Source organism: Ochotona curzoniae, unplaced genomic scaffold (genome assembly GCF_017591425.1).
Source record: "Ochotona curzoniae isolate NIBS_2020 unplaced genomic scaffold, NIBS_Ocur_1.0 contig_2321, whole genome shotgun sequence".
NCBI lineage: Eukaryota > Metazoa > Chordata > Mammalia > Lagomorpha > Ochotonidae > Ochotona > Ochotona curzoniae.
Window position 1 is genome coordinate 283,530 of NW_024465421.1, and position 27,154 is coordinate 310,683.

Genomic DNA, 27,154 nt, shown 5'->3' on the forward strand with positions numbered 1-27,154 from the left:
CGTCCTTTCTTCCCTCGCTGGACGTCGGCCACTCCTCATCATTTAACCAAGGGTCTTGCCCATGGACAAGAAAACTGAATTGAAGACACCAGCGAAATGGATTTTTGCCACTTCTTTCTTTGCTTTAATTATGATCCTGCCAGTTATAACTCTACTCCTGTAATTCCACTTCATTGAGATTTTTATTCATTCATAGCAGCATAATCTAAAAATCTGATGCTTCTAATGAAATGGGACATTTCTAAAAGGCCAAGCCTCAGGACTCTTTTTCAATCTTGTCTCATAAGGGTCTCAGGGTCGCAGAGTCTCCAAAGGGAGAAAAACTGAATGAACAAGTTAGCCATGCATTATGTATCACACAAAGAAAAAAAGGAAAGGATAGACAAGTATGATTACTGCACTTCAAATGTACTAAAAAAAAAAAAAAGGATTATTAACATATCAAGTCACTATGCAATTTTACACATCTTCGTCAAAGCCCACAACTGTTTTCCATTCAAGAATACCTAGGATAAATGTTCTAGGCCAATATGGTTCACATCTTAGGCACTAATTCTAACTTAGAACAGGCAACAGACCTAGAATTAAAGAAGTGCCGACAGTCCTATCCAGTATTTTAACTGTCCTCCTGCTCTAAGAGTTATTAAGAAAAACAGTAAGACAAGGAAGAAAATTTTAAAAACAAAGAATTAGAAGAAGGAAAACAGGACAAAGAAACGAAATGATTATAATCATGTAAGAATATTTTTGGTTTTCTCTGTTAGATGGCAATTCAGACTTGCAGTTTCTCCCATTTCATACGCATTCTTTTCATGTTACAGATCTACCAGCTGCCATTTTCCTTCTGAAGATCTGCTATTTGCATAAAAATCAATGGTAAACGGGGGAGCCCTCACTGCCTCTTGGAAAATGCCACAACAAACAACAAACCTCTCCTTGATTATTCCATCAATTCATCTTTCACTCTAACTAAACTGTCATTTATAGGTCAGAAAACAACAGCTCATATTTGCTTAACTGCTAACCCCTTTTGAGTGGGGAAGGCTGCTTTGAGTTTTATCACAGCGGGAAGGAACAGGAGGACAGAAAGGCAGCAGAACATCTCATGCCAACTGGACACCAGGTTTCTCACTGTCCACGTGGAAAATGAAGCTTAGATTCTTAGCATGTAGGTGGCATTGAATTATTCAACTTTTTACTCAGGATAAAAGCACAACTCTTTCCTAACTAAAATGTTATTAAAATGTGACTATTTTATTTGTATGTCTTCCAAAAGTAACCCCAAACTGAGACTGGTATGTTTCCTTGCAAGCAAAATGGAGAAAAGGTATTACTGCTGTTATTATGAGAAAGCCACATACACAGAGAATCCACAAAATGGATTGGTGGCTTTGGAGATGCAAGATCATATCAAAGGTACAGACTGTCTCAAGCATTTCTGTATATACTGGGTTGATACTGAACCAAAGCCAACCTCGAACCTGCCCCTCCAGAAACACGCCTGAGACCTTGGTGGTCACCACCTGCCCGCCGGCAGCAAGACCCCCGCATCCTCTCTAGCACTATGTGGAGGTATCCTGCCCAGCCCCCAAGGTCCACAGTAAGGTGGAAGGGCTCTGGCTGTACCCAGTGCAAAGCACGTGCATCAATGGACCAATTTCCAAGTAGGTTTTTATAAATATGTACAAATCAGTTACAGGCACTTGAAATGTCTTTGGCTGGAGTAACCCAACATTGCAAGATCATGTATTCACAGAGTGGCCAGGCCCAGGCTGGGTTCAGCAGGCAATGATGATGGTTCTTTTTCAGTCTCTCTCAGGAAACAGGCAGCTGTGGGATTAGGCTTCAGCCAAAGCCACCTGTAAGACAGATAAGGAAGTCAGTCAAACAGGGCAAACCATGGGACTCAGTCCCAACGGCACTTGCTGGCAAGGGAAGGGAGCTCAGGCAACCAGGCTTTCCCTGACTGTAGACAACCATCAGACAGGGACATCATTGGATTCCCAAGGAAAACCTCTCGCCTAGCAACTCACGACTAGCAACAGTAAGCTTACCCTCAAGAAGCAGATCTAAGGAATCAGGCTAGATACCAAGTCAGCAGGTTTCAGCCTTGACTGGCATTTACCAGCTGATTTCTCAGGTCCATGAAGGAGGACAGGGATGGCAGGCTGTACGGTGCAGGGTTCTCTCACGGGGCAGAACCTGTAATACCCCCATCAGTACCTACACATGGTCTGGTTATGGTTAAGAATCCAACACCATCATTTTGGCTGAAAAGACTACTAATGAAAAGACATGAACTAATCTGTTGGGAACAAAGGGGCCACCCACAATCAATGGATAAAGACTAAACAGGGCTTCCTAAATACAGAAGTGTTTCATAAAATGCTACTCACCTTCTCAGGACAAAATTCAGGATTGCTCTGACGCAATTTGCTTGGTCTGCCTTTGATAACGGCATAGCAAAACATTGTGATCACCATCACGAACAGGAAGTAACTGGTGTGCATGAGATGCAAATTTATTAACGAACGATCATCCTACACGCAAAGGAAGGGGGAAAAATGAGGCTAAACTAGAACAGGAACACTGAGCTACCAACAGACTTTCATCCCGGGTTTCTGAAGACAGAATTCACTGCCTCCAAACTCTCCTCAACTTCAATTAAACCAACAAATGAGAAGTTTCCCTTTGGCCTCCTAGACTACCAAAGCTGGCACTCACCAAGCAAAAACATGGAGTTCCCGAACGAGGCTGTTGCGGAGCTCCCGCTGTTGTCCCCCTCGTCTTCTGTCCCGACTTCCTCACCCCACAACACTCCGACCCCACCCACCCAGGTGTCCTCCTCTTCCGAAGCTCCAGAGGCTCATCTCGCCCTCTCCTCTTCGGGTACAGCCACTGCTGCCGTGGCTCTCAGGCTGCACGGCTCACGGCCTGGGTCTGTGTTCGTCGCTCCTCACTATTGACCCAAGAGGAAGATCTCAGCACATCACCTGGCCCTTCCTTCTGCTTTCCCCCCCACTCACTTTAAGTCTTAAAACTGAAAATGCTCAGGTCATTCTGGATGAGCCTTTAGCCCCCACACAGCCGATCACCAGCTCAGCCAGTGCAGAGACCCCAGAAGGCTTCCGCTCTTCTTCCTCTTTACACTTCAGCCCTTACCACAATAGCCGTGGCACCTGCCATTCACACACATCCACTGGCTGGCCAGCCTCAAAAATCCCCTACCGGTCCAGTGATTTCTGTGCCAAGGGGAACGGCTAGATGGCACAGCCAGGTACAGGGGCCTCTGGAACCTGACCTCGCCCAATACCAACCTGCTTTCTACTGCTATCTCATATAGATTCCAGCCTAGAAACTTTCTACGACTCCACAGAAATGAGAGCAGCAATGAGGATGAAGGAAAAAAAAAAATCCTGCTAACACAGCACAGACAAGGAAGACGGGGAAGGGCATTTACAAACTCGCCATGCAGTCAAAGTCTAAGCAGGACACTAAACTAGCTCCCCTGCTACACCGGTCACTGTCTTCACCCCCTTTCCTCTTTGTTCAGGGGAACCCAAGTCAGACCTTAATCTCTGATCTGGGCAGGCTGATCTGCCCGACTCCCTTCTGCCTTTGTGAACTCCAAGCAGCGCTACCGCTGCTCAGAGCCACACTGCAAGGCTGTGCTCATCAGGAGCACAACACTGGCGATGCTAGGGGACGGCTCTGGGCCAGCCTCACCACAGTGCTAAGCTCCTACTGCCAAACATAACAGGAAGCAAAGGAAAGAACCAGGTGCTTCTTGACCAAAAAGGCCAGCCTGCTTTTCAAAGTCTCCCCTCTCTGCCTCAGCTTCTGGAAGTCTAGAGTGACAGGGACCAATCCCATCCAGGAAGTAACAGAGCCTTTGCCAGCAGTTCCAGGACACACCCCCACATTTTCCTCACTTACGTCTGGAACCATAACTGTAAGCTTGGGATTTAAAGCATGGTAGACTTTTCCGATGGCTCCCTTGTAACACCAGAAAGGATTGTAGTCTTGAGCGTATTTAGTGTTGGCATCTCTGGCGGTCGTGAAGATCTTGTACCAGAGTGTGGCGTTGCTGTACGTGTCAGGAACACAGTGCGGTGGCTGTCTATGGGGGGAGAGGGAAAGTCATGTGCTTGGTGGCCTGAGACACTCAGACACGTCTCCCCCCCCGCAGCTGGCACAACACGGAACACAGCACCACGTGTGTGAAGGAGGAACAAGATCAGACACACGTGTATCTGATAATACCATGCTTCGCCACTGTTTGCATTTTGAAGGTCTTTTTTGTTTTTGAAATAAACACAGACCACTAAAGAAACACGCGTCTGACCCATGCAGCTCCAAGTCTTCTCAACGTGTGGCCTTTCAAGTCTATTTTCCGCAATTATGTGAATTCTTTGTTAAAACCGGAAGCTTTACATACAAACTTTTGCATTGGGTATCATAATACCACAGCATGTTTAACTTACCCAATCTTGCCCCACAAACTTGCGAATATCCAATGCTGACAAATCTCAAAATCGGTCCCCCTTCAAAAGGATTCGCCCTGAATTATTGTAAATACGCTGAACTTTGCACATTTTGCATATTTATGGATCAATCTCCTTTACAATGAAAATGCAAATAAATAAATAAACCCTTAAGGGTTTGAGCAGCTGACCGATGCTCACGAAAGTTAAAGCTAAAGTTGGAAAACCAGTTATCTGTGGGGTGGAGAGAAAGGTCCAACCTATAGTAACGCTTTCTGGAAAGACAATTTGGAGAACCTGAAGTGCGAGTCGCTCTGGCCACTGCGCCAGCTCTGGTGCTGGATGCACAAGTTCTACCTTTAGAATTTCAAATTAAGCTGATACTGCTCTTTGGACGAGTCCAGACAGGGGTAATTCTACAACACGATGCAACACAAGTCGCCCTCTCCGTTCCCAGCCCAGGCAGCCCTCGCAGCCCGTTCACCGGGCACCGGGAGCACTTACACGGTAACAGGGAACACTCCGGGGGCGGCGGTGAGCGTCATGCAGGCCGTGAACACCACCTGCTCGCAGTGACCATGCAGGGCGCAGTCATCGGCGCTCCAAGCGGCCGGCAGGGTGAACGTAATATTGATCTCCTCATGTGCTTCCCTACCTGAGAGAGAGAGAAAGCCAGGTTTTGGTTAATAACAGCAAGAAATCCCTGAGATTCAGAACACAACCACTTTTATCCTGGGCTCCAGTCCAGAAACACAAGTCCTGACTGTGGCTCTGACTGTGCTCCACTAGCAGAGCCAGCAAGCGCCAAGTGGAGAGGGGCCCCGCCTCAGCAGGAGACGGGCCCGGAGATGCTGAGCAGCCCCCAAGCAGCACAGCTTGGATTCACCTCTCTGTGGCACTCCAACCACCTTCAGCCCAGATAACTTACGCAGACGCAAACATGATCAAAGAATGCTAACACTACACTCTAGAGAGGAGCCAAAACAGGCATCAAAGGATCTGCCTCCGTAAATGAGGTTGAGGGTCTGGGCACTTCAAGGAATTGTTCAAAAGGCCACTCTCCCAAGGCACAGGGCGGCCGAGGGGAGCCTGCGCCGCTCAGCTCAGCCTGCACTGCTTCCCCAACCCCCTCCTGCGCTGCGTACACTCTGTCACACGTCTGCAACTGGTCAAAGGGCAGGCTCCTTGTTTTACACAAGTTTTTTTGGTTTTTTAAATTTTTTTTAAAGATTTTTTTTTAATTGGAAAGTCACACATACAGAGAGGAGGAGAGACAGGGAGGAAGATCTTCCATCCATCTATCCATTCACTCCCCAGGCAGCCACAATGGCTACAGCTGAGCTGATCCGAAGCCAGGAGCCAAGAGCCTCTTCCAGGTCTCCCACGCGGGTGCAGGGCCCAAGGCTTTGGGCCATCCTCGACTGCTTTCCCAGGCCACAAGCAGGAAGCTGGATGGGAAGTGGGGTTGCCAGGATTAGAACTGGCGCCTATACAGGATCCTGAAGCATTCAAGTCGAGGACTTCAGCTGCTAGGCTATCACATCGGGCCCAGAAATTTATTTTTAATATCATTTAACAGTTAATCATATTCCTGTGAAGAAGCACACTCAAAAGTGCTTGAATGGGGCCCGGCGCGGTGGCGCAAGTGGTTAAAGGTCCTCGCCTTGCACGCCCAGGATCCCATATGGGCGCCGGTTCTAATCCCGGCAGCCCCGCTTCCCTTCCAGCTCCCTGCCTGTGGCCTGGGAAAGCAGTCGAGGACGGCCCAAAAGCACCCGCGTGGGAGACCCGGAAGAGGCTCCTGGCTTCGGATCGGCATAGTATCAGCCCGTTGCGCTCACTTGGGGAGTGAATCATCGGACGGAAGATCTTCCTCTCTGTCTCTCCTCTCTGTATATCCGCCTTTCCAATGAAAAAATAATAAAAATAAATCTTTAAAAAAAATTTTAAAAAAAAGTGCTTGAATGGGCCCAGTGTGGTAGCCTAGTGGCTAAAATCCTTGCCTTACTCGCACCAGGATCTCATATGGGTAGTCCCACTTCCCATCCAGCTCCCTGCTTGTGGCCTGGGAAAGCAGCAGAGGACGGCCCAAAGCCTTGGGACCCTGCACCCACATGGGAGACCCAGAAGTAGCACCTGGCTCCTGGCTCTAGATCAGCTCAGTTCTGCCCACTGTAGCCATTTGGGGAGTGAACCAGAGGATGGAAGATGTTTCTCTCTGTAAATCTGACTTTCCAATAAAAATAAAATTTTTAAATAAATAAATAAATAAAATCCTTCACTGAGTGTGACGAGCAAAACCACGCAGAGAATCCTGTAACAGCTGTCACCCAGGAAGTCTGCACAGCCACGGGTCGCATACCTGAAAGTCCAATCTGATGCCCCAAAACGGTCGAGTACAGATGGGTGACGTTGCGAGAGTACCCTCCGAAAGGCTTCAGTGGATCCAGGGTGAGAGTGATCGCAACGGAGATGTTTATTGGGCCCGAATCCTCCAGGGCCTGAGGGGACTGGGTGGACACCCTGGCCTGCCCACTGGTCATTGTGCTTTCTGGAGTTGTGGTGTCGTTAGTGGGATGCTTCAGTGTTTCATTCTCCGACACACAGAAATCCAAATCATTGAAGCGCAGCAGAAAGGTATTCCAATCCTTCAGCAGAATGAAACAGAGACACAAACTTGAGCCAACAGCGCCTCCTGCTGCAGGACCGCAGGCACGACCCCAGGTGTGGCGTCACATCATGATTCAGAATCCAGCATCACAAGTGTCAGTGAGGGGACAGCATCACCCTCTTGTGTCTGCAGAGTGTGACTCTCCTGCTTACATTCACACTCGTAAACTAGGAACTATGTTGGCGCAAGATATTAAAAGCCAGTAAAGAAATTCACACAAGAAAATGTGTTTTTTTTTTTATCTATTCCCTCTCCCGCTGCTGACTGCCTTCAAGCAAATGAATACACTTAAAAAAAAAAAAAAAGCTTGAACAAAACATTCAGAGTATTCATCCAAACACATCTGTCAGTTGTAACTCAATTTGTTTGTTTTTCAATGAGCCTGTCAGGGGCAGGAGTTTGGCACAGTGGTTCCAGCGCCATTGCATCCCGCACGGGCTCCCTTCCAATCCAGCTCCCTGCTAAAGCAACACCTTGACTAGGAGCGGCAGGAACAGCTAAAGCACCTGGGGCCTTGCCGCCCACAGTGTGATTCTTCCGGCATTTCCAGGGCCTAGTTTTGGCCTAGCCTAGCCTCTGCTGCTACACACATTTGGGAAATGACCCAGCAGAAGGGAATTGTCAGTGAAATCATTTCAGTGAATAAATTCATTTAAAAAAAAAAAAAAACAGTTCATTTTATCATGGGTTAAGATGCCAAATTTGTGAATGATTCGCCAGGATTTATTTTCATTTTAGTGGAAACCCAAAGTTAAAGTAGGCTGCCACATGTAAATTCTACCAAGCAAAAATAAGTTTATAAAATGTTGCCAAATGTGAAGACAAATGAAAATAGACTTGTGATTACTCTAACACTAGTATTAACTTTCAAACACCATCTGGGCAAGCCCCAGGAAACGAGCTGTTCTACCTTCACAGCACCACATTTACAACTGTTGAAGACTAATTTGCAAAGCGCAGAGAGAATACCTGTTATAACTAAATTCTTTCAAAGACTATGTACCAAAATAATCATCTTTGAATTCCCTTTCCCATGTACTTCCTCAAGTGTCCTCATCTGTGGCAGTGAGTCTGCCCCGGAACTACCCTTTCCCCAGCACCTGCAGGCCCCACACATTCGCGTACAGGACTGTGTAAACACACACTCGAACTACCCCATCCGATTCCAGGTTTGACGAAACTGACATACAGAGCAAAGCAGTCATTCTCTAATTTCGTAATTAGGCAGAGTTGTCATTTTCTGATTCACAGCCCACAATTTTTCCCATACTTCTCTGTCTTTCCCACAACCTAGGATTCTCATCTGAAAGTAATAATCCAGGCCCGTGGCCTAGGAGCTAAAGTCCTCGCCTTGAACGGGCCAGGATCCCGTATGGGTACCAGTTCTAATCCCGGCGGCTCCACTTCCCATCCAGCTCCCTGCTCGTGGCCTGGGAAAGCAGCTGAGGACGGCCCAAAGCCTTGGGACCCTGCACCCACACGAGAGACCAGATGAGGCTCCAGGCTGCTGGCTTCAGATTGGCTAGGCTCTAGCTTTGTGGCCACTTGGGGAGTGAATCAGCAGACAGAAGATTTTTCTGTCTGTCTCTCCTCCTCTCTCTATATATCTGACTTTGTAAAAATAAATAAATAAATAAATAAATTTTTTTAGAAAGTAATAATTCACGGGGCTAGTGCTGTGCCATAGTAGTAAGTCAAGCCTCAGCTGGCAGCACCCAGCACACCATATGTACATCAATTTGTGTTCCAGCTGCTCTGCTTCTAATCCAGCTCCCTGGTAATGTGCCTGGGAAAGCAGCAACAGATGTCCCAGACAATGGGGAGGGAGGAAGAGGAAGGAAGAAATCCTTTATCCACAAAAGTATTTTCTGGCAAATGAATATATTTGAATAATTTTTTAAAAGGAGAAGGTGGTGGCCCAATTTCTTGGGCCCCTGCACCCAGGTGAGACCTGGAGGAAGCTCCTGGTTCCTGGCTTCAGACCAGCCCAGTTCTAGGCACTGCAGCAAAGAACAGCACGGAAGCAAAGGTACTTGAGAAATCTATTGGGACAGGTATTAAACTTTTCTAAAAGAACACACTGTTACCGATACATTCAACAACTCGTGATTACACTTGTATCACGTAAGCTCTCATAAATTTACAAATATACAGTTTTATTCACAACATTTAAATAAGAACTTCTTAAATTTGTAATCGCATTGTTATGAAAAAAAAAAAAACATGTATTTTAAAATCTGCACTGTACATGCACAATTTGCCCAGGTTAAGGATTATTCTAAGTAAATCCAGTAATAATAACTGCCCAGAATATAAATACTAGATGGAAAGATTATAGATAATAAAGTTTTCCAGGTTTAAAAAGACACCTGCATTTGAATTTTTTTTAAGATTTATTAATTTTTATTAAAAAGGCAGATTCACAGAGAGGAGAAACAGAAAGATCTTCCATCTCTTGGTTCTCCAAGTGGCCACAATGGCCAAAGCTGAGCTGATCCAAAGCCAGGAGCCAGGAGCCAGCCCCAGGCCTTACATGTGGGTGCAGGGTCCCAAGGCTTTGGGTCGTCCTCCACTGCTTTCCCAGGCCACAAGCAGGGAGCTGAATGGGAAGTAGAGCAGCCGGGACATAAACCAGTGCCCATACGGGGTCCCTGCACTTAAAGGGGAGGGCACAGCCAACTGAGTCATTGTGCTGTGCCCCTTGTACTTGAATTTAAGATGTCTTCCTATTTAGCTAAAAAAAAAAAAAAAAAAAAAGTCACTATTATGTCTCTGCCTCTTAAACATTTTTTTAAAATGACTTCGAAAAAGAGAGAAAGCAACAGGCATATGCCCACGTGGTACAGTCACCACTTAGGGAGCCCGCATCCCACAGGCTAGCTCCTGGGTCCAACTCCTGATCACAGTCCAGCCTCCTCCTAATGAACACCCCAGCAGGTAACAGCGGTGACTCAACATCTGGGTTTCTGCCCCAACTTGAGACACAAACTAAGCTTCAGCCTGCTGGATATGCTGGACACCTGGGGAATAAGCCAGCAGATCAGAGCTATCTTTCTCTCTCTCACACACACACACATATGCAAATTCATAAATTATTATTTTTTTAAAAGATTTATTTATTTTTATTGAAAAGACAGATATACAGAGAGGAGGAAAGACAGAGCGAAAGACCTTCCATCTGCTGTTTCACTCCCCAAGTGGCCGCAACAGCCGGAGCTGAAGTGATCCAAAACCAGGAGTCAGGAGCCTCTTTTGGGTCTCCCACGCGGGTGCAGGGTCCCAAAGCTTTGGGCCATCCTCAACTGCGAGGACTATAGCCACTAGGCTATCGTGCCAGGCCCCACAAATTATTGTTTCTAAAGTCACCAGTAAAGCAGGTGAAAACTCTACATTACGTAAGCTTTAAAATATCGATGTTCAGGCCCAGTGTGGTGGCCTAATGGCTAGAGTCCTTGCTTTGAACGCAACAGGATCCCATGAGGGCACCAGTTCTTGTGGCCTGGGAAAGCAGTCAAGGATGGCCCAAAGCCTTGGGACGCTGCATCCATGTGGGAGACCTGAAGCTCCTGGCTTCAGATCAGCACAGCACCAGCCGTCGAGGTCAATTAGGGAGTGAATCATTGGACAGAAGACCTTCCTCTCTGTGTCTCTTCCTCTGTATATATCAGACTTTGTAATAAAAATAAATAAATCTTAAAAAAATATTAACACTGCAGATACCAGCAACTTATATGGGAGCAACAGTTCAAATTTCAACTACTCTTTCAGATCCAACACTCTGGTATTATAAATGGGCACACAACAGGTGACCACGCAGTATGTGAGGCACTAGCACCCATGTCTGAGATCCAGATGGGGTTACGGACTGCTGGCCCTTAATGGACCAGCATCAACCACGGTGGCCATCTCGGGAGCCAATCACTAGACGGAAGATGGATCTGTCTGTTTCTCTGCCTTGTAAATGAATCTTTAAAAAAAAAAAAATGTTTTAGTTGCCTGAAATTGGAACGAGATCATTTCATATGAATAACAAAGATGTGAGGGCTCTAACTTCTTGAAACAAATCACTTTCCAAACGTAACTCCAAAGATATTCTTCAAATATTCTTCCAATGTACTGGCGTTGTGGTACAGCAGGGATGCTGCCACTTTTACTGCCGGGATCCCGTAGCAGAGAGCTGGCTCACGTCCTGGCTGCTCTGCTTCCCCTCCTGCTTCCTGCTAGCTCACGTGTGAAGGCAGTGCAACACGACCCACACAGTCAAGCCCCTGCCACCCAAGCGGGAGACGCAGATACAGTTCCTGGCTTCTGGCTTCAGCCTGGCCCCGCCTGGGCTGTAGCCATCTGGGGAGTGAACAGATATAAAGATTCATTCACCCACATTCTCCTCTCTGATTCTCTGCAGTACTCCACCTTTCAAATAAACAAATCTTTTTAGAAGTGGTGTTTAATTGAGCTAAAAATTCAGGCACACAAACAGAAACAATGACACAGGTTATACACAAAGGCTTATAGTTCCATGCTCAAACAGGTATTTAATTTCACCCACACTGAAATCAACTAACTGTCTAACTTGGCTTTTCCCAACAAAATTCTAGTCACGTGGAGATGGAAGACAGTAAGATTCTGAATGTTGATCCTTCTCACTAAGAGACAAAAGAAACAACCAAAGCCAGGTGTCTGGTGAGCCCCGAGGTGTTTCCCCACTCGACAAGCAAGAGTCAGCCTGAGACGTCGGAACGGACTGTACCTCTGCCATTTCTGGTGATTTAATCTCCTTGATTTTGAAGAAATAGCCCAAGGTCAGGAAAGCTATTGCCATGGCGCTGACGCTGATCATAAAGACCACCAGCGGCGGCCGGCTGCTGATGTACAGCTTCAGGTTCTCCAGGGGGTGGATGTTGAACATTATTCTGATCAGCTCCACCTGAAAGAAATTAATCAGAACATGTGTGGACTGGCTTGCCAAAGGAAACCACTGAGCCTTGCTTTCTGTTTTCCTTAGGAGAGCTGGGTGGTTCAGGTTTTATGATGAATCTGAACAATGCTCGACTTCAAAATTTATCTCATCTGACTCAGGTTGAGTATTTTTTCATTTGATAATTGTTTATACCCCCTGCCTATTTTCCTGCTGGATTATAATCATTGTACTTCATTTTTTTTTAAAGAATTATTTACTTTAATTGAGAAGCAGATTTACAGCGAGAAGGTGAGATAGAAAGATCTTCCATCCACTGTCTTTCTTATCAAATAGCTGAAACAGCCTGAGCTGAGCCTATCTAGACCAGGAGCCAGGTGCTACTTCTGCATCTCCCATGTGGGTGCAGGGTCCCAAGGCTTTGGGCCGTCCTCTGCTGCTTTCCCAGGCTACAGCAAGGGCTAGGTGTGAAGTGGAGCAGCCAGACACAAACTAGTACCCTCATGGGATTCTGGCGTGAGGATTTAGCCAATGAGCCATCATGCCAGGCCCATGATTGTACTTTTTACTTGTTAAAGTTTAAAATAATATCTATAAAAAATGTTAAGGTAGCTTAGTAGGCTGCTCCAGTTACAATCCAGCTGGCCTGGAGAAGCAGCAGAGGATGGCCCAAGTGCTTGGCCACTGCACTCACATAGGAGAGCCACAAGAAGCTCCTGGCTCCCAGCTTCAGACAGGCTCAGCTCTGACAGCTGCAGCTACGTGGGGAGTCAATCAGCAGATGGAAGTTCTCTCCCTCTCTCTGTGTAACACTTTAAGTAAAAATAAGTAAATCTTTAAAAAAGAAGAAGAAGAACAGAAATACACTGTTTCCATTTGCACCTTCTAAATATGCCATGACAAACATTGCTACTTTTCTGCTTCTTAAGATTGTGTTTACTGTCCATCAGTAATATGACAAAAACACATCAGCATATAGAAAAATAAACTGAAGATGCCTGTTTCCTAACAGAGAAGCTAATTTTCACTTACCCCACATTCTATCCTCCTCCCATCACTCGAGCCCATCCCCACCGCCTCCGACACAGTGGCACTCACTGCATTTCCCCTGCATTATACTCCTGAGGCTTCTCCCCTGCATCCCGCCACGGGATGACGTCAACAGCAGCTCTCCCCCTACAGCCAGCAGTTCGACACAGAAGCCCTGCCAACCTCTCCAGCGACACGGCCACCAACTATCCCTCTTTCTTTGCTGCGTGCGGGCCACACTGTGTACCTTGCGTTTTTGGTAGGGTCGGCTCATGGATTTCGAGACTGGACTGAACCGATTCAGTGGCAACATGTTAACCTAACTATCAAAGAGAATTCCATCACTTGAGTGAGTTGCGGAACACTGAGTAATTAACAATGGCGTTCTCTTTTAACATATTTCAACAATGTTTTCTGCTCACAGTGTAGGTTTCCGCCACTTTTGCTGTTATTCCTACATATTTTGTTCTTATTGTTTTTTTTCACATGACCTTCCTGAGGCTCTTGTCTCTGGCTGGACTGCTTTCCCCCTAATTTCCACTCACTCACTCTTAACTTCTCAGAGCCTTCCCCGAGCCCTGTCCGTCCCTGGAATCTTAGCACTCAACTTTATTTCCTTCAGGATTTTTAGTGTCAGTCATAATTACAATCATTTTTCTACTTGTTGACTGTGTGCCAACTCTCACTGTGACGGCAGAACTCGTCTTGCTCACCAAGAACGGGTGTGCTGGTTCATCCTTCCCCAGCCACGAATGGGCTCGTTCCATTTCCCAGTAGTGATGTCAGTACTTGAAACCCTAAGAAAACTGGACCACCAAGATGTGAGTATTTCACTGCTGACTTTTGTCAATCTCTCAGGTTCTAACAATAAACTGCCTGACTCCTTTGGCCATTTACGAGTGGGGCAGGAGTTTATTTCTTCTCCAAGTTTGTAAATTCTCACCTTCTAGATATTAAGCCTTTAACAATTTTCTAGGTTACATATAATTTACTCTAACTCTGAATTTTCCTTAGTACAGTTTAATATATAATTTGTTAGTGTTGCAAAAGTTTTTGAAACTTTCGACAGCTTTACTCGGTTTTAATTCATACAGCATAAACTTCACCGGTTTAAGGTGTATACATCAGAGGTTAGTGTTGTTGCAAAGTCAGTTAAGCCACTGTTGCAACACCAGCATCCCACCATGGTTAACTGCTCCGCTTTCAATCCAGCTTCCTACTAATGCAGCTGGGAGAGCAGCAGGAGACAGCTTAAGTACTTGCAGGAGCCCTGCTCCTACGCATAGGGCAAACCAGGATGGAATTCCTGGCTCCTGGCTTCAGCGCAGCACAGAGCTGGCTGCTGGCCTCTCAGGGACTGAACCAGCACACGGGACAGGATCTTTGTCTGCATCTCTCTGTCACTTTGCCTTCCAAATAAAATCCCTTAAAAAAAACAGCATAATATTGAAACTATTTTTAATTTATAGACACCTCCAAAAGTTCATGGAAAAAACAAAACTATCCAGTTTATTCTGATGCAAAAAAAAAAAATCTTGAAATCCATGCATAATTTGCTCATAATAACTCATTTTCCACAAACTTTTGGAAGACCCCTCACGTGCATACATTTCAAGACATGTTTTGCCCCAAAATTATTTTTTAATTCCATGTTGCCTATACTATTTAAAAACTTTTACTTATGTATTTGAGAAACAGCAAGAGAAAGATGGATATAGAGTACTTCACTCCCCAATCGCCCACAACAGCTGGAGTTGGGCCAAGCTCAAGTCAGGAGATGCAAACTTAATCCAGCTCTCCTACGTGGGTGAGACTAGCCTTACAAACCGTCGCCACACTCCAGGACTGCACATACTCCTTGGCTAGCAGGACTAGGCCACGCTGGTATCATAAATACCATGTTCACTCTTATCCATTTTCTAGAACAAAGTAGATAAGATATGCTTATCTGTTTCTTGGGAGTTTGCTAGATGGTGGCCAAAATCCATCTCCGTCTGCCAAGTTTTTGTTTGATTTTATATTTCGGTGAGTTAATCTTAACTACTCATCGATATTCTTTTTAACAGCTTCAAGTCTGTTTTCTGGCTCTGTTGAGAGTTCTGAAAAAGATGTACTATTCTTAGGAACTCATCCATTTTCCATTGGTTTTTAAACACTGGGCACAGTATTACTTGGTGATCTATTCCATTTTTAATTCATGCGTTCTCTTTCATTACACTCGTTGGTATATTTGCGTTTCCTTAATTTTGCGAGTTCTTCTGTCCTCGTGTCTTCAAAGAACCAGCATCTTAATCTGGTATCTCATTTAGCTCAGGTTTTGAAATTTCTGTGCGAACACTCACATCTAGAATATAGATTTCCCTCAACATATTCCACCTGGCTGTTCTTCCTGCCCTCACAACCACCACTGAGCCCACCAGTAAACCTTGTTGATTTTCTCCATTAAGCACAGCGTCCTGTTCCGGGTGTCAGCCCTCCACGGTTCTGAGACCGTTATATCCAAGCACCTCCCGCATAGCTCTACACTGACACACACAAACTGAACTCACTGTGGTTCCTATCAGGTCAAGCTGACCCTTCTGGATTCCCCATGTCAGGACTCAGGGAAACATGCTAAACATCTTCTGCCTTTGCCCTCCATACCCAAGCAATTACAAAGTGCCAAACGCCGTCTCTTTGCCTCCTTTCTTCTGCTCTCTGCCAGCCATACCCCCTTTGCAAGTCACCACTCCCTGACGACTGTCCTCCGCCTGAACTGGATCTTCCTACCAGTCGCATAATTCACCCCCGATGCTGGTGATCAAATTCTCTAAACACAGATCTAATCACGCTCTGCTTCAATCTCCTGGAACTCCCAGCTCCTTAGAATAGCCAGGTCCTGTCTACTTCTCAAAGGGCTTGAAATGCCCCAAATATAACCGCGTCATGAACTTAAACTTTCCAAGTATTTTCAAACAGGAAATGTATAAAAGTTAGATGAATTTGTTTCCTCGGCAAAGAGTTATGAGAAAGTTTCTGTAATAACTGCAATAAAGTTGGCACATTGGATTAAAGCATAAACTAAGCTCTGTCTGGGGGGAAAGAAAAGAGAAAGCACTTATGCCAGCTGTGATCACAGTGTTCACCGCCGCGGACACAGAAATGCCAGCTACTTGGGAAAACTCCAGGGATTTTACGGACACAAAACACAGCTAACAGGCGACTTGACAGACACAGGAAAGCACAGGACTGCAGCCCACCAACACAAATCTGGAACCAGCTCAATGACAACTCTCAACAGTGGTGGAAGCACGCAAAAGTCAAAACCAGGGTGGTCCAAGGAGACCCACAGTTTATCAGAACACAGTTTAAAAGAATGCTGGGGGTGGGGGGAGCAGCCGATGGCTCACACCTGCATCCCTGCCATCCACATCGCAGACGCAGACCTGAGTTCTGGGCTCTTGGGTTTAGCCTAGCCCAACACCAGATTCTGTGGGCATCCGGGAAGTGAAGAATGACTTATCTGTCTGTCCCTATTTCTCTGCTTTTCAAATAAAAATTTGAAAGACTGATTCATTTATTTGAAGGGTAGAATTGCCGACATAATCCTCTCCCAAGGATTATGCTGGTTCACTCCCCAGCTGACCACAACAGCCAGAGCTGGGCCAGGCCAAGGCCAATAACTTCATCCAGGGCTCTCAGCAGGTGCAGGGGCCCAATGCCGCTTTAATGGATGCATTATCAGGGAGCTGCATCAGAAACGGTGCAGCCGCTATTCAAACGGACACCCACATGGAATGCCAATGATGCCAGTGGCACCATAACTGGCTATTCCACAACGATGGCTCCAAAAAAAGTCTTAAGAGGAGAATTGTTCTTAGAAGTAGAATGGCAAAGATAAAACCATACTCATCTGAAACACTTCTTGCTGAAGAGATTTAACTGCTCGGACAGTTACAGCAGAAGTGTTCAGGGCCTCTACTGGAAACAGGATAGCAGACAGAAACAAGGTGTTGTTTAAACCAAGTGTGACATCTCCTGGGGGGAACAAAACGCAGCCATTAATAAAAGGATCTAGAATAACACACGAGGTGGAACTTCGCTCCGGGACTTGAGACCCATATCAGACTGCCTGGGCTCCCGATTCCTTCTTCCTGCCTGGGTGACCCTGGCAGGCAGTGGCTGAGGAGCCGGGTCACTGGTTCCTGACACCCAAACAGGAGACCCAGACGAGCTTAGGCTCCGGGCTTCGATCCAGCCCGTCCTGGCCGCTTCGGGCATGAGGAGTTAACTGACAGGAGCTCTCCTTTTTTCTTGGCAAGTAAGCTTTTTTATCAGTAATGTTTTAACTAACAATCTTCCTTTGGAACCTTAGATTAGTTTCAGGATAGTCTCCACCCTACACCTAGATATCAAAATCCAAAGACACTCAATTCCCTCCTATAAAATGACATGGAGCCTATGTACATACTCCTGCATAATTTATATCATCTTGAAATTACTTATATCATGTAGTTGCTTACCATCCTGCACTTTTAGGGAAAGGGTGACCAAAGGCTGCATATGTTCATTGAAGATCCAAAGGATTTTTTTTCTTTCTTATTAAAGATTTAATTCATCTATTTACTTGAATGGTAAATTGGTGGAGACAGAATGTCCGTTTGCTAGGGTTGGCAGAGTGGCACAGCCAGCCAATCCTCCACCTGTTAGTGTCTCATAGGGGCACCAGTTCCTGTCCTGACTGCTCCACTTCTGATGCATCTCTCTGCCTAAAGTCTCGGAAAGCAGCTGGGGGATGGCTCAACACCTTGGGTCCCGCCCCCACGTGGGAGATCCAGAAACAGCTCATGGCTCCTGGCTTCTGACTGACTCAGCTCTGGCCATTGTGGCCATATGGGGAGTAAACCAGTACCCTAAGACTTCTCTCTCTCTCCTTTTCTCTCTGCTGCCTTTCAAACAAAAATAAATAAATGTTTGAATTAACCAACAACAAAGAATGTCCATTTGCTGGTTCACAGCTCAAATGCCCACAATGAGCAAGGCTGGCAAAGTCAGCCAGGAATTCCATCCAAGTCCCCTGTGTGGGTGACAAAGACTCAAGAACTTGAGTCTTCACCCGTGCTTCTCAGTAGCTTCATTAGGGAGCTAATTCAGAAGTAAGATGTAGGTATTCTCAACTGCCACACCACAATGTCCACCCAGACCAAAGTTCTTAAAAATATTTTTAATCAGGCCCAGCGCAGTGGCCTAGCACCTGAAGTCCTCGCCTTGCACACTCTGGGATCCCACCTGGGTACCAGTTCCAATTACAGCAGCCCTACTTCCCATCCAGCTCCCTGCTTGTGGCCTGGGAAAGCAGTCAAGGATGGCCCAAAGCTTTGGGACCCTGCACCCACATAAAAGACCTTGAGGAGGCTCTGGGCTCCAGGCTCCGGATTGGCACAGCTCTGGTCGTTGTGGTCGCTTAGGGAGTGAATCATCAGATGGAGGATCTTCCTCTCTGTCTCTCCTCCTCTCTGTATATCTAATGTTCCAATAAAAATAAAATAAGTCTTCAAAAAAAAATGTATCTTCAATCCACAGATGGTTGAATACAATGTTACAGGACTTGTAGATCTGGAGATGTGACTCTCTTTTTTCGGAACATTTGAAAGGCACAGTCACAGAGAAGGAAAGAGACAGCGGGACAAAGACAGGAGGAAAGAAAGAGAGATCTTCCACCTACTGGTTCATTGCTCACGTGGTCCTTGTCAAACCTATGAACCTGGAACTCCATCCTGGTCTCCCACATGGCTGACAGACGCCTACTTACTTGGACCATCCTCTGCTGCCTTCTCAGACACATCAGTAGGGAATGGGACTGAATGTGAAGCACCCAGGACTCCAACTGATGCTCAATATGAGATGCCAGCATTGCAGCAAACGCTTCATCTACTAGGCCACAATGCTATCCCAGCCTGTTTTTTTTTTTAATTCCATATGAATATGTATATCCTTCTAGCAAGTTATCAACAAAAAGTATAAATGTAAATAATGCCCAAATGATTCTATCTGTCTGGTGGTCAAAATAAAACACAAAGATTTGACTGTATTTTCTCCGTTAGTAAGGGAATTAAACAGGAAAACACAAGACAGACAGCGAATTCAGAACTGAGGCCTGTGCTGCAGGCTGCTCTGGAGCCGAGCAAGGTTATCCTGAACTCGCAGCACTCCGCGCTTGGGGGGCTCTGAGAACGCACGGAGCACACGGAGAGGCTCCCAGACGGCAGGGCACAGTGCTGCTGCAGCAGGCAGCAGTTTCTCTGACGGGCATGGGCTCCTCCTGGCAGAGGAGGAAGCCAAAGGGGTTCAAAGGGGGCCCAGGACTGGCAGGAGGGACGGGGGAAGGTCGAGGAGGGGGCAAGGGCAGAGACGTGTTTCTTGAAAATTACTGAAAGGCAAAGGAGTATTAAGAGTTAGAGAGCCCTGCACCTGCATGGGAGACCCGGAAGAGGTTCCGGACTCCTGGCTTCGGATTGGCACAGCTCCAGCCATTGCGGCCACTTGGGGAGTGAATCAACGAACGGAACATCTTTCAGTCTCTCCTCCTCTCTGTATATGTGACTTTCCAATAAAAATAAGTCAAAAAAAAAAAAAAAAAAAGGTTAGAGCAAAGGATTGCTGCATCTCTCTACTCTCAGGGACATATAGACCCCATGGCACAAGGACAAAGCTCCAGCTAGGGTCACCCAGCGTATTAAGGTGCCCCACCTCTGCTTCTGTCCAGCACACACCCAGGGAGGAAGGTGACACCTCAATCACTCAAGTACCTGGGTCCCTGGCATGCGCATACAAGGTCCTGATAAAGAGTTCTGGGTTCCTACCTTCGACCTGGCCCGGCCCTGGTGACTGGAGGGCATCTGAGGAGTAAACCCGAGAATGGAATTCACCTCTCCCTCGCCACCCTACCCCAGGCCTTTCAAATAAAACAAAGGAAAACAAGTGAATAATTTTTTGAGAGTACTAAGGAAGAGCTAAGCTCTGCAACATCCTCCACAGGCCAAGATCACTGGGCCCTCTCAAACTGTACTCTTGCAGGGATAAAAGAAAATCAAATGGTAAGAACAGCAGAAGGAGGGCCCGGCACCGTGGCCTAGCAGCTTAAGTCCTTGCCTTGAATGCACCGGGATTCCATATGGGTGTCAGTTCTAATTGCGGCAGCTCCACTTCCCATCCAGCTCCCTGCTTGTGGCCTGGGAAAGCAGTTGAGGACAGCCCAAAGCCTTGGGATCCGCACCTGTGTGGGAAACCTGGAAGAGGTTCCTGGCTCCTGGCTTCAAATCGGCAAAGCATCAGTCGTTGCAGTCACTTGGGGAGTGAATCATCTGACAAAAGATCTTCCTCTCTGTCTCTCCTCCTCTCTGTATATCTGACTTTGTAATTAAAAAAAATAATAAATCTCGGGCCCGGCGCGGTGGCGCAAGTGGTTAAGTCCTCGCCTTGCACGCCCGGGATCCCATATGGGCGCCGGTTCTAATCCCAGCAGCCCCGCTTCCCTTCCAGCTCCCTGCCTGTGGCCTGGGAAAGCAGTTGAGGACGGCCCAAAGCTTTGGGACCCTGCACCCGCGTGGGAGACCCGGAAGAGGCTCCTGGCTTCGGATCGGCATAGTGTCGGCCCGTTGCGGCTCACTTGGGGAGTGAATCATCGGATGGAGGATCTTCCTCTCTGTCTCTCCTCTCTGTATATCCGCCTTTCCAATGAAAAAATAATAAAAATAAATCTTTAAAAAAAAAAATAATAATAATAATAAATCTTAAAAAAAAAAAAAAAACAGCAGAAGGAGACAAGGAGACAACAAGCAGCAGCAAACACCACTGGTGCAGACGGAAGGAAGAGGGGCTGGAAGCCGACCTGTTACTAAGCGAGAAACACCAAACACGATTGTCAGGAAGGAAAGAAGCCAGTAAAAGGATGCCCCCAAGGGACCAGCAAACACAGAAATATGTTGATCATTTTACTAGAAAAGCAATGAATTAACATGCATTATACTGGGTACGTGGGGCCTTTCATACTTTCTCTTTCATATACTTTTAAAATATAGCAGAGAGCTAGTGTACAAGTTTAAAACCACTGTTATCTACATTTCAAACTGGCTTCTCTTTAGTCTTAAACTAGGTTTATTCCTGTTTGAAACTACGGCCTTTGGACTGCAAAGGGATTCTATACTGACAGTCATTTCCTACAAGGTTTTGCTGTGTAACCTAATTTATTTCTATTTAAGGTAAAAAAAAAAAAAAAAAAAAAAAGATACTACATGTGACCCAAACCAGAAAGTTGACCTAAACGAAATCCACACTCATCTTCAACTAGATTTTCCACTTTGGGCTAAATGAGAAATCTCTTCAAAGTCTCCTATAAATTCAGAGCTCAGAGAGCTGGGGGCACGGAAGAAGATGGGGAAGGCCAAAGAGCGGTAAAGCTGCTTAAGGATGCCCAAATTGGTCCCACACTAATGGAGAAGGCTGGAGTTTGCATCTTGATGTGGCACAAAGTCTTGCTGTGGTGTAAAAATTAGAGCAGTACTTCTCAGAGATCCTGTGGACGAATGAGACACCTGCAGGGCTTTGAGGCCAGGGACTGTGAACCCTGAGCCCGAGAACAGAAACCAACAGTTACCTATCCAGATTATCCAGGCCTTGGCAGATAGAACACCTGCTGGCAGAGAAGAAACCCCGAGAGTCAGCCATACACAAGCCCTGAGCAGGACCCAGCCCTCCTCCTTCGTCAGAAAGCAGCAAGCACAGGCAGAAGAGACCCTGAGACCCTGAGACCAGTGAGAAGGCAGACAAAGGAACCTTCCAGAGCTCAGAGTCTAGGCTGGCAGCATTTGGCACAAAGTTGGCACCTGGTACCCGTTTCCCGGTTCATCCTCTCGTCTCCGGGCCGCTCCTGCCTTCTCACCTTGAACAACTCAAGGTGTCTCACTCACGGCTCCAGGCCAGCTGAGTTTCTCCAGATCCAAACAGCTACATCCTGAAATGCTCTACTTAACAACTCACAGGCACCTCAAACCCACAGGGCCACAACTGTCACAACGTATGAGCCTCTCGTGACCCCTGCACACTGCTTTTCACTCTTGCTGTCCCGTACCCAACCAGCACTACATCCTGCCATTTCCACCTGTGAAATGGCTCTTAAAAGCAGCTCTCAGGGCACACGTTGGGGCACAGATTAGGATCCTGTATGGGAGGTGCCGTGTTGAGTGCCACTGCAAGTCCCAGCTCCTCCACGCTTCTGATCCAGCTCCCTGCTTCACACAGCTGGGGAGGCAGCAGACGATGGCCTGAGGACCTGAGTCCCTGCCGCCCATGTGAAAGATCCAAGAGTTCTAGGCTCCCAGCTTCAGCCTGGCCCGACTCCAGCTCTTGCAGGGACATCTGAGGAGTCAGCAGATGAAGATTTCTCCTGCTCTTCTTCCTCCCGATAATCTCACTCCAAGCCCTCTGACATGGCCTGCCTCAACCAGAGTGAACCCTGCTTCCTGCTGGGGGGGGCCCTCCTGTCCACAGATACTGTCTCTCTCTCCCTATCTCAGAGCCTTTTACCCAGGAGGTGCTTAGCGATAATGTCTACTTTGTCACCTGCTTTCTCGGAGTTTTTGTGCACACTAAATATAATCCCTGTAGCATCTGCATTTTCTAGATGGGAAACTAAGGCAAAGAAAATCAGCTAATCTGCCCAAGACCACACAGGAACTAAACATGGATTTAAATCCAGTGAGCTTCCAGGGCCTATGTATTAACTACCACTGCTACCAGTACATGTTATAGGTTTAAACAGCCACTCCCCTCAAATGAGACACAGAATGAAGAACTCCCATATAATTCTGCACTCAAGACAGCAGGAGTGATACAAACAAAGCCCTTTCCAGATAATAAAGGATAGTCTTTACAAACTACAACTTAGTATACACCATAATCCCATGCCAAGGGCCTTATATATGTCCTGTTTCCACCCTTGTAATACTGCTGGGCAGCTGACACCATCCCCATTTTACACAAGGGGAAACTGAGCCAAAGAGGTTAAGTAAACCACACAACACACCCTGCACGTGAATGGCAGAGATGGACTACCTCCTCTGACCCCAAACGTCAGGTCATCAATCACAATGCCAGGGTTCATAAATGCTAAATTGAAAGCAAACCAACTTCACATGGCATGGACATATAAAGCATGCTTCAGGCAATGACTTCAGTCACATCACAAGACTGGGCTGGCACTGTGGTACAGCAGGCTAAGCCTGCACCGTGATACTGGCAAACCATGTGGGCACCGGTTCAAGTCCTGGCTATTTCCTGTCCAATCCAGCTCCCAGCTAATGCACCTGGGAAAGCAGTGGTTCAGGTGCTTGGGCCTCTTGACACAGGATTACAGAGGCAGTTCCAGTCTTCTGGCTTTGGCCTAGACCAGCCCTGGCTACTGAGGCCATCTAACGAGTGAATCAACGAATGGAAGATTCGGATTCATTCATTCTCATTCGCTCTCCTCCTCCTCTTTCTCTGTCTCCTTTATGCAGCTCTTTCAAATAATTTTTTTTTTTAAATCCCCCCCTAAAAATGTGGGAAAAAAAAATGACAAGATTATGGTTTTTGAAATTTAAAGCATCTGCCTTATTTTCTTCTCACTGGCAGGGCGGCTCCCAAGCATGATTTCAAGAAGAGAGTAGAGCAAAGACAAGAGAATCCTCTACAAAGAGAATCTCATTTCCTGCTCTCATACAATCCACACTGCAGAAGAGGCTCACACACCTCAGAAAAGTATTAACACAAATTACAACTGAAATCATAAAACCTTTGTTGCTAAACATGCAATCATACAGCACCGGTACACATCTAAAGCAGAAAGGCACACGCTGATAAACCCACATGTCTATAACCAGATTTTTTTTAAAATTCAAACTTCGGCCATATTTGTACTCACTCACAATGAGCAAATGCATTGTTCCACTTTTGAAATCCTGACATAAAACTGGTAACTTCCATCATGGCCCTCTCTCTTTTTCATCAAAGCAAGTCACAGAATGGGGAAACAGGTCCTGGCACAGTAACGCACAGGTTGGAACAGCCGTATCTCTTATCGGGGTGCCTGGGTTGCAGTTCCGGCTCTGCTCTCAATTCCAGCTTTCTGCCAATACACACCATGGGATACAACAGGTGGTGGCTCAAGTACTCTAACACTAATGGGAAGGACCCAGATCCTATCCCTAACTCCTGGCTTCAGCCTGGCCTGGCCCTGGCTGTTGCAGGCATGTGGAGAATGAACCAGACAATGAAACAACTTTCTCTGTCTCTTTCAGATAAAACAAACAAAACCTTAAGAAAAAAAATAAATTTCCACGGGCAGGTATTTGAGGTAGCAGTTAAGGGTTCAATCCCTGCTTCCAGCTTCCTGTTAATGCAGAATGTGGGAGGCAGGGATGGTGTTTCAAGTAGCTGGGGTCCAGGCCACACACCTGCACCCTCAGAGGCCTGGGCGCGAGCCCCCCAGCCCTGGGTTCAGCAAGGCCCAGCTCCCTGCCAGGGCACGCATCGACACAGCCCGTGCTCCCTCTCCAGCCTTTCAGGTAAATAAGTCAAAGTAAGAAAAATTACAGATAAATTTACAACAGACCAAGACCGAAAATTCTTCACCTCTTTGGGATTTAGTTTTGATAAATTGCTGATTCAAAAAGTACTCCCACATCAAAACTAAATGTTTTGGGATTCAACTAAGAGATATTTAGGAAATCATGAGAGATGTCAGGGCTAAATGAAAGCTAAGGGCTAAATATGAAATGTTATCACATCCGAATTCATTACAAAGCCTGGGAATATTTTGAAAAGAGCATAAAAGTCCAATGGGGAAAAAAAAAAAAGCGCTCCAAAGGCCACAGCCAGAGCTGCTGAGCCCACGCTAACCAACAAGGGCACTCAAACAGCTCACAGACCCCCAAATCTGATTTTCTCACTGTCACGCCTGGACCGGAACGAAAATCAGCATCTTCTCCACTGTCCCTTTAAAAGAGCTGAGCACTGCTTCAAGCCACCAGCCGCTTCCCAGGACCAGTCAAATCTAGCAGACAAAAACCGATTCCTGAGAACCCAGAAACCTAACGAGCCTGCCTGGGTGGCACAAGCTGCTTCGTCCTTCTTAGGAAAGTACGGGACCCTTATCCAGCTGCCCCAGCCAACACAGCCAACACCGTCAGGCATCGAACACCTCGCCCGGATGGTCTTCCACTAACTGGGCCCAGTTCCTCCGCTTCGGCTAGCTCTGAACACCCCAATTCCTTCGTAGCCACCTCCAAGGTCACCTATTTCCTTTCTGAAACTTTTCTATCCTACAGGCGACAAGATCCCTAACAGTTGCACTGTCCCTGCAGCGCTCCAGTCCTGCGACATTTTTACAGCCTATTACTTTCTCTAAGCAAATTCCTTACCGACAGACACCGGGAGGTACATGCACCGAGTTCTCTCCCGGCGGCAGCTGCGGCTAACAGTCCCACCAAGTCGGACCTTGGGGGAAAACCTCAGGTTCCAGACATGGGCGAGGGTCCTACACTCAGTCCACCTCCATCACGCCTTAAAGTCCACATCCCGCCTGCAGGTGCACACCCATTTCCTTCCAGAGCCCTCCCCTGAGAACCTGAGCAGACCCCCGCAGTGACCACAACGACACTTAAGTGGGGACAAGCCAACTTCATCAACACTGGGCAACAACCGCTTTCAGGCTCTTGACTGCCGGAGGGACCCCATCTTTCCCAAGCAGGGCCCCATTGGGCACCCGGGGAGGCCCGTAACCTGCTGGCTGCCAATCGCACTTCTGATATCAGATTCTTCAACCAAGGCCCCCTCACCAGCACGCTCAGAAAATTGCAAAGAGCACAACCCGGGCTTAGGCGCAATCTGCATGACGCCCGTCTCGGCGGGCACTAGCACCTCCCGCTTGAAATCGCTCTTCATTTTACGAAAACATCAATAAAAGACAGCAATCCGTCCCGTCTGGATGCTCACTAACCTGCCTCCCACACAACACCACTAGTCCATGCTTATTTTTCCTCTGCACACGTCTCTGCCCCCCCAACCTTCCTTGATGAGGTCTAACGATTGAGAGGATAAAGCTACTCAAACTCAAAACTGCCGAACGACCCCAGATAACCCTCAGCCTTGCCCAGTCTAGGCCTCGGTCCCACCCGCGGCCAGTCCTTCCCGAGGACTGAGCCGGCCGACCCCCACCGGCCCAGAGGGTTCGAGGACGGAGACCCCCGAGCGGCCGAGGACCGAGCCGACCGAGCCGGCGGACCCCGGGCAGCCCCGAGGGGCCCAGGACCGAGCCCCCCGACCCCGGACAGCCCGACGGGCCCAGAATGGAGCCGATGGAGCCGGCCGATCCCCCCGCCCGCCCCGAGGGGCCCAGGACCGAGGCGAGCCGACCCCGGGCAGCCCCGAGGGGCCCAGGACCGAGCCCCCCGACCCCGGACAGCCCGACGGGCCCAGGATGGAGCCGATGGAGCCGGCCGATCCCCCCGCCCGCCCCGAGGGGCCCAGGACCGAGCCCCCCGACCCCGGGCAGCCCCGAGGGGCCCAGGACCGAGCCGGCCGACCCCCGCCCGCCCCGGCTCACCCCGCCCCGGCGGGCAGCGGCGCGCCCCGGGCCCCGGCGGGCCAGCTGCTCTGCAGGCGCCCGCGGCCGCGCTGGCTTCACTGGCGGCGGCGCGCGGCGGGCCCGGGGCCGCTCGGCACCATCCTCCCCGGCGCGCCGAGGGCAGCGGCCGGTGCGACGACCCGAGGCGAGCCGGGCTCCCTCCGGCGCCACACAGGAGCCGCTCGGGATCCGACAGCCGCGGTTTCCGGGTTACAAAAAAAAAAAAAAAAAAGTGCCACCGCCAACGCTGCCGCGACCTCCGACACCTGGCGTCCGACGGCGGCGCGGCCGGGACAAGCTTCCTCGGGGGCGACGGCGGAGGACCCGCCTCTGAGGGGGATCACGTGCGTGCGGACGGGCCCGGCTGCGTGACGTACGTTCGCGGTGGGCGCGCCTGCGCAGCGCGTCGC

At 47.9% G+C, this 27,154-nt stretch overlaps 1 protein-coding gene across 2 annotated transcripts; it reads right to left on the reverse strand.

The window, feature by feature from the left end:
• Nucleotides 1–101: 101 nt before the first annotated feature.
• TMEM248 (transmembrane protein 248) lies at nt 102–26,984 on the reverse strand. 2 transcript variants are annotated; one of them, XM_040972747.1, is made up of 7 exons: nt 26,724–26,984; nt 11,906–12,082; nt 6,847–7,132; nt 4,989–5,139; nt 3,937–4,120; nt 2,397–2,540; nt 102–1,859 (listed from the first exon to the last, which is right to left on the reverse strand). In XM_040972747.1, exons 2-7 carry the CDS (start codon nt 12,062–12,064, stop codon nt 1,839–1,841), a joined length of 945 nt encoding a protein of 314 aa, XP_040828681.1. In that variant the 5' UTR covers nt 12,065–12,082; nt 26,724–26,984; the 3' UTR covers nt 102–1,838. The 2 variants fall into 2 exon arrangements, with proteins under 2 accessions (XP_040828681.1, XP_040828680.1); XM_040972746.1 differs by lacking the exon at nt 26,724–26,984 and having other exon boundaries at nt 11,906–12,197.
• Between the last annotated feature and the right edge of the window lie 170 nt (nt 26,985–27,154).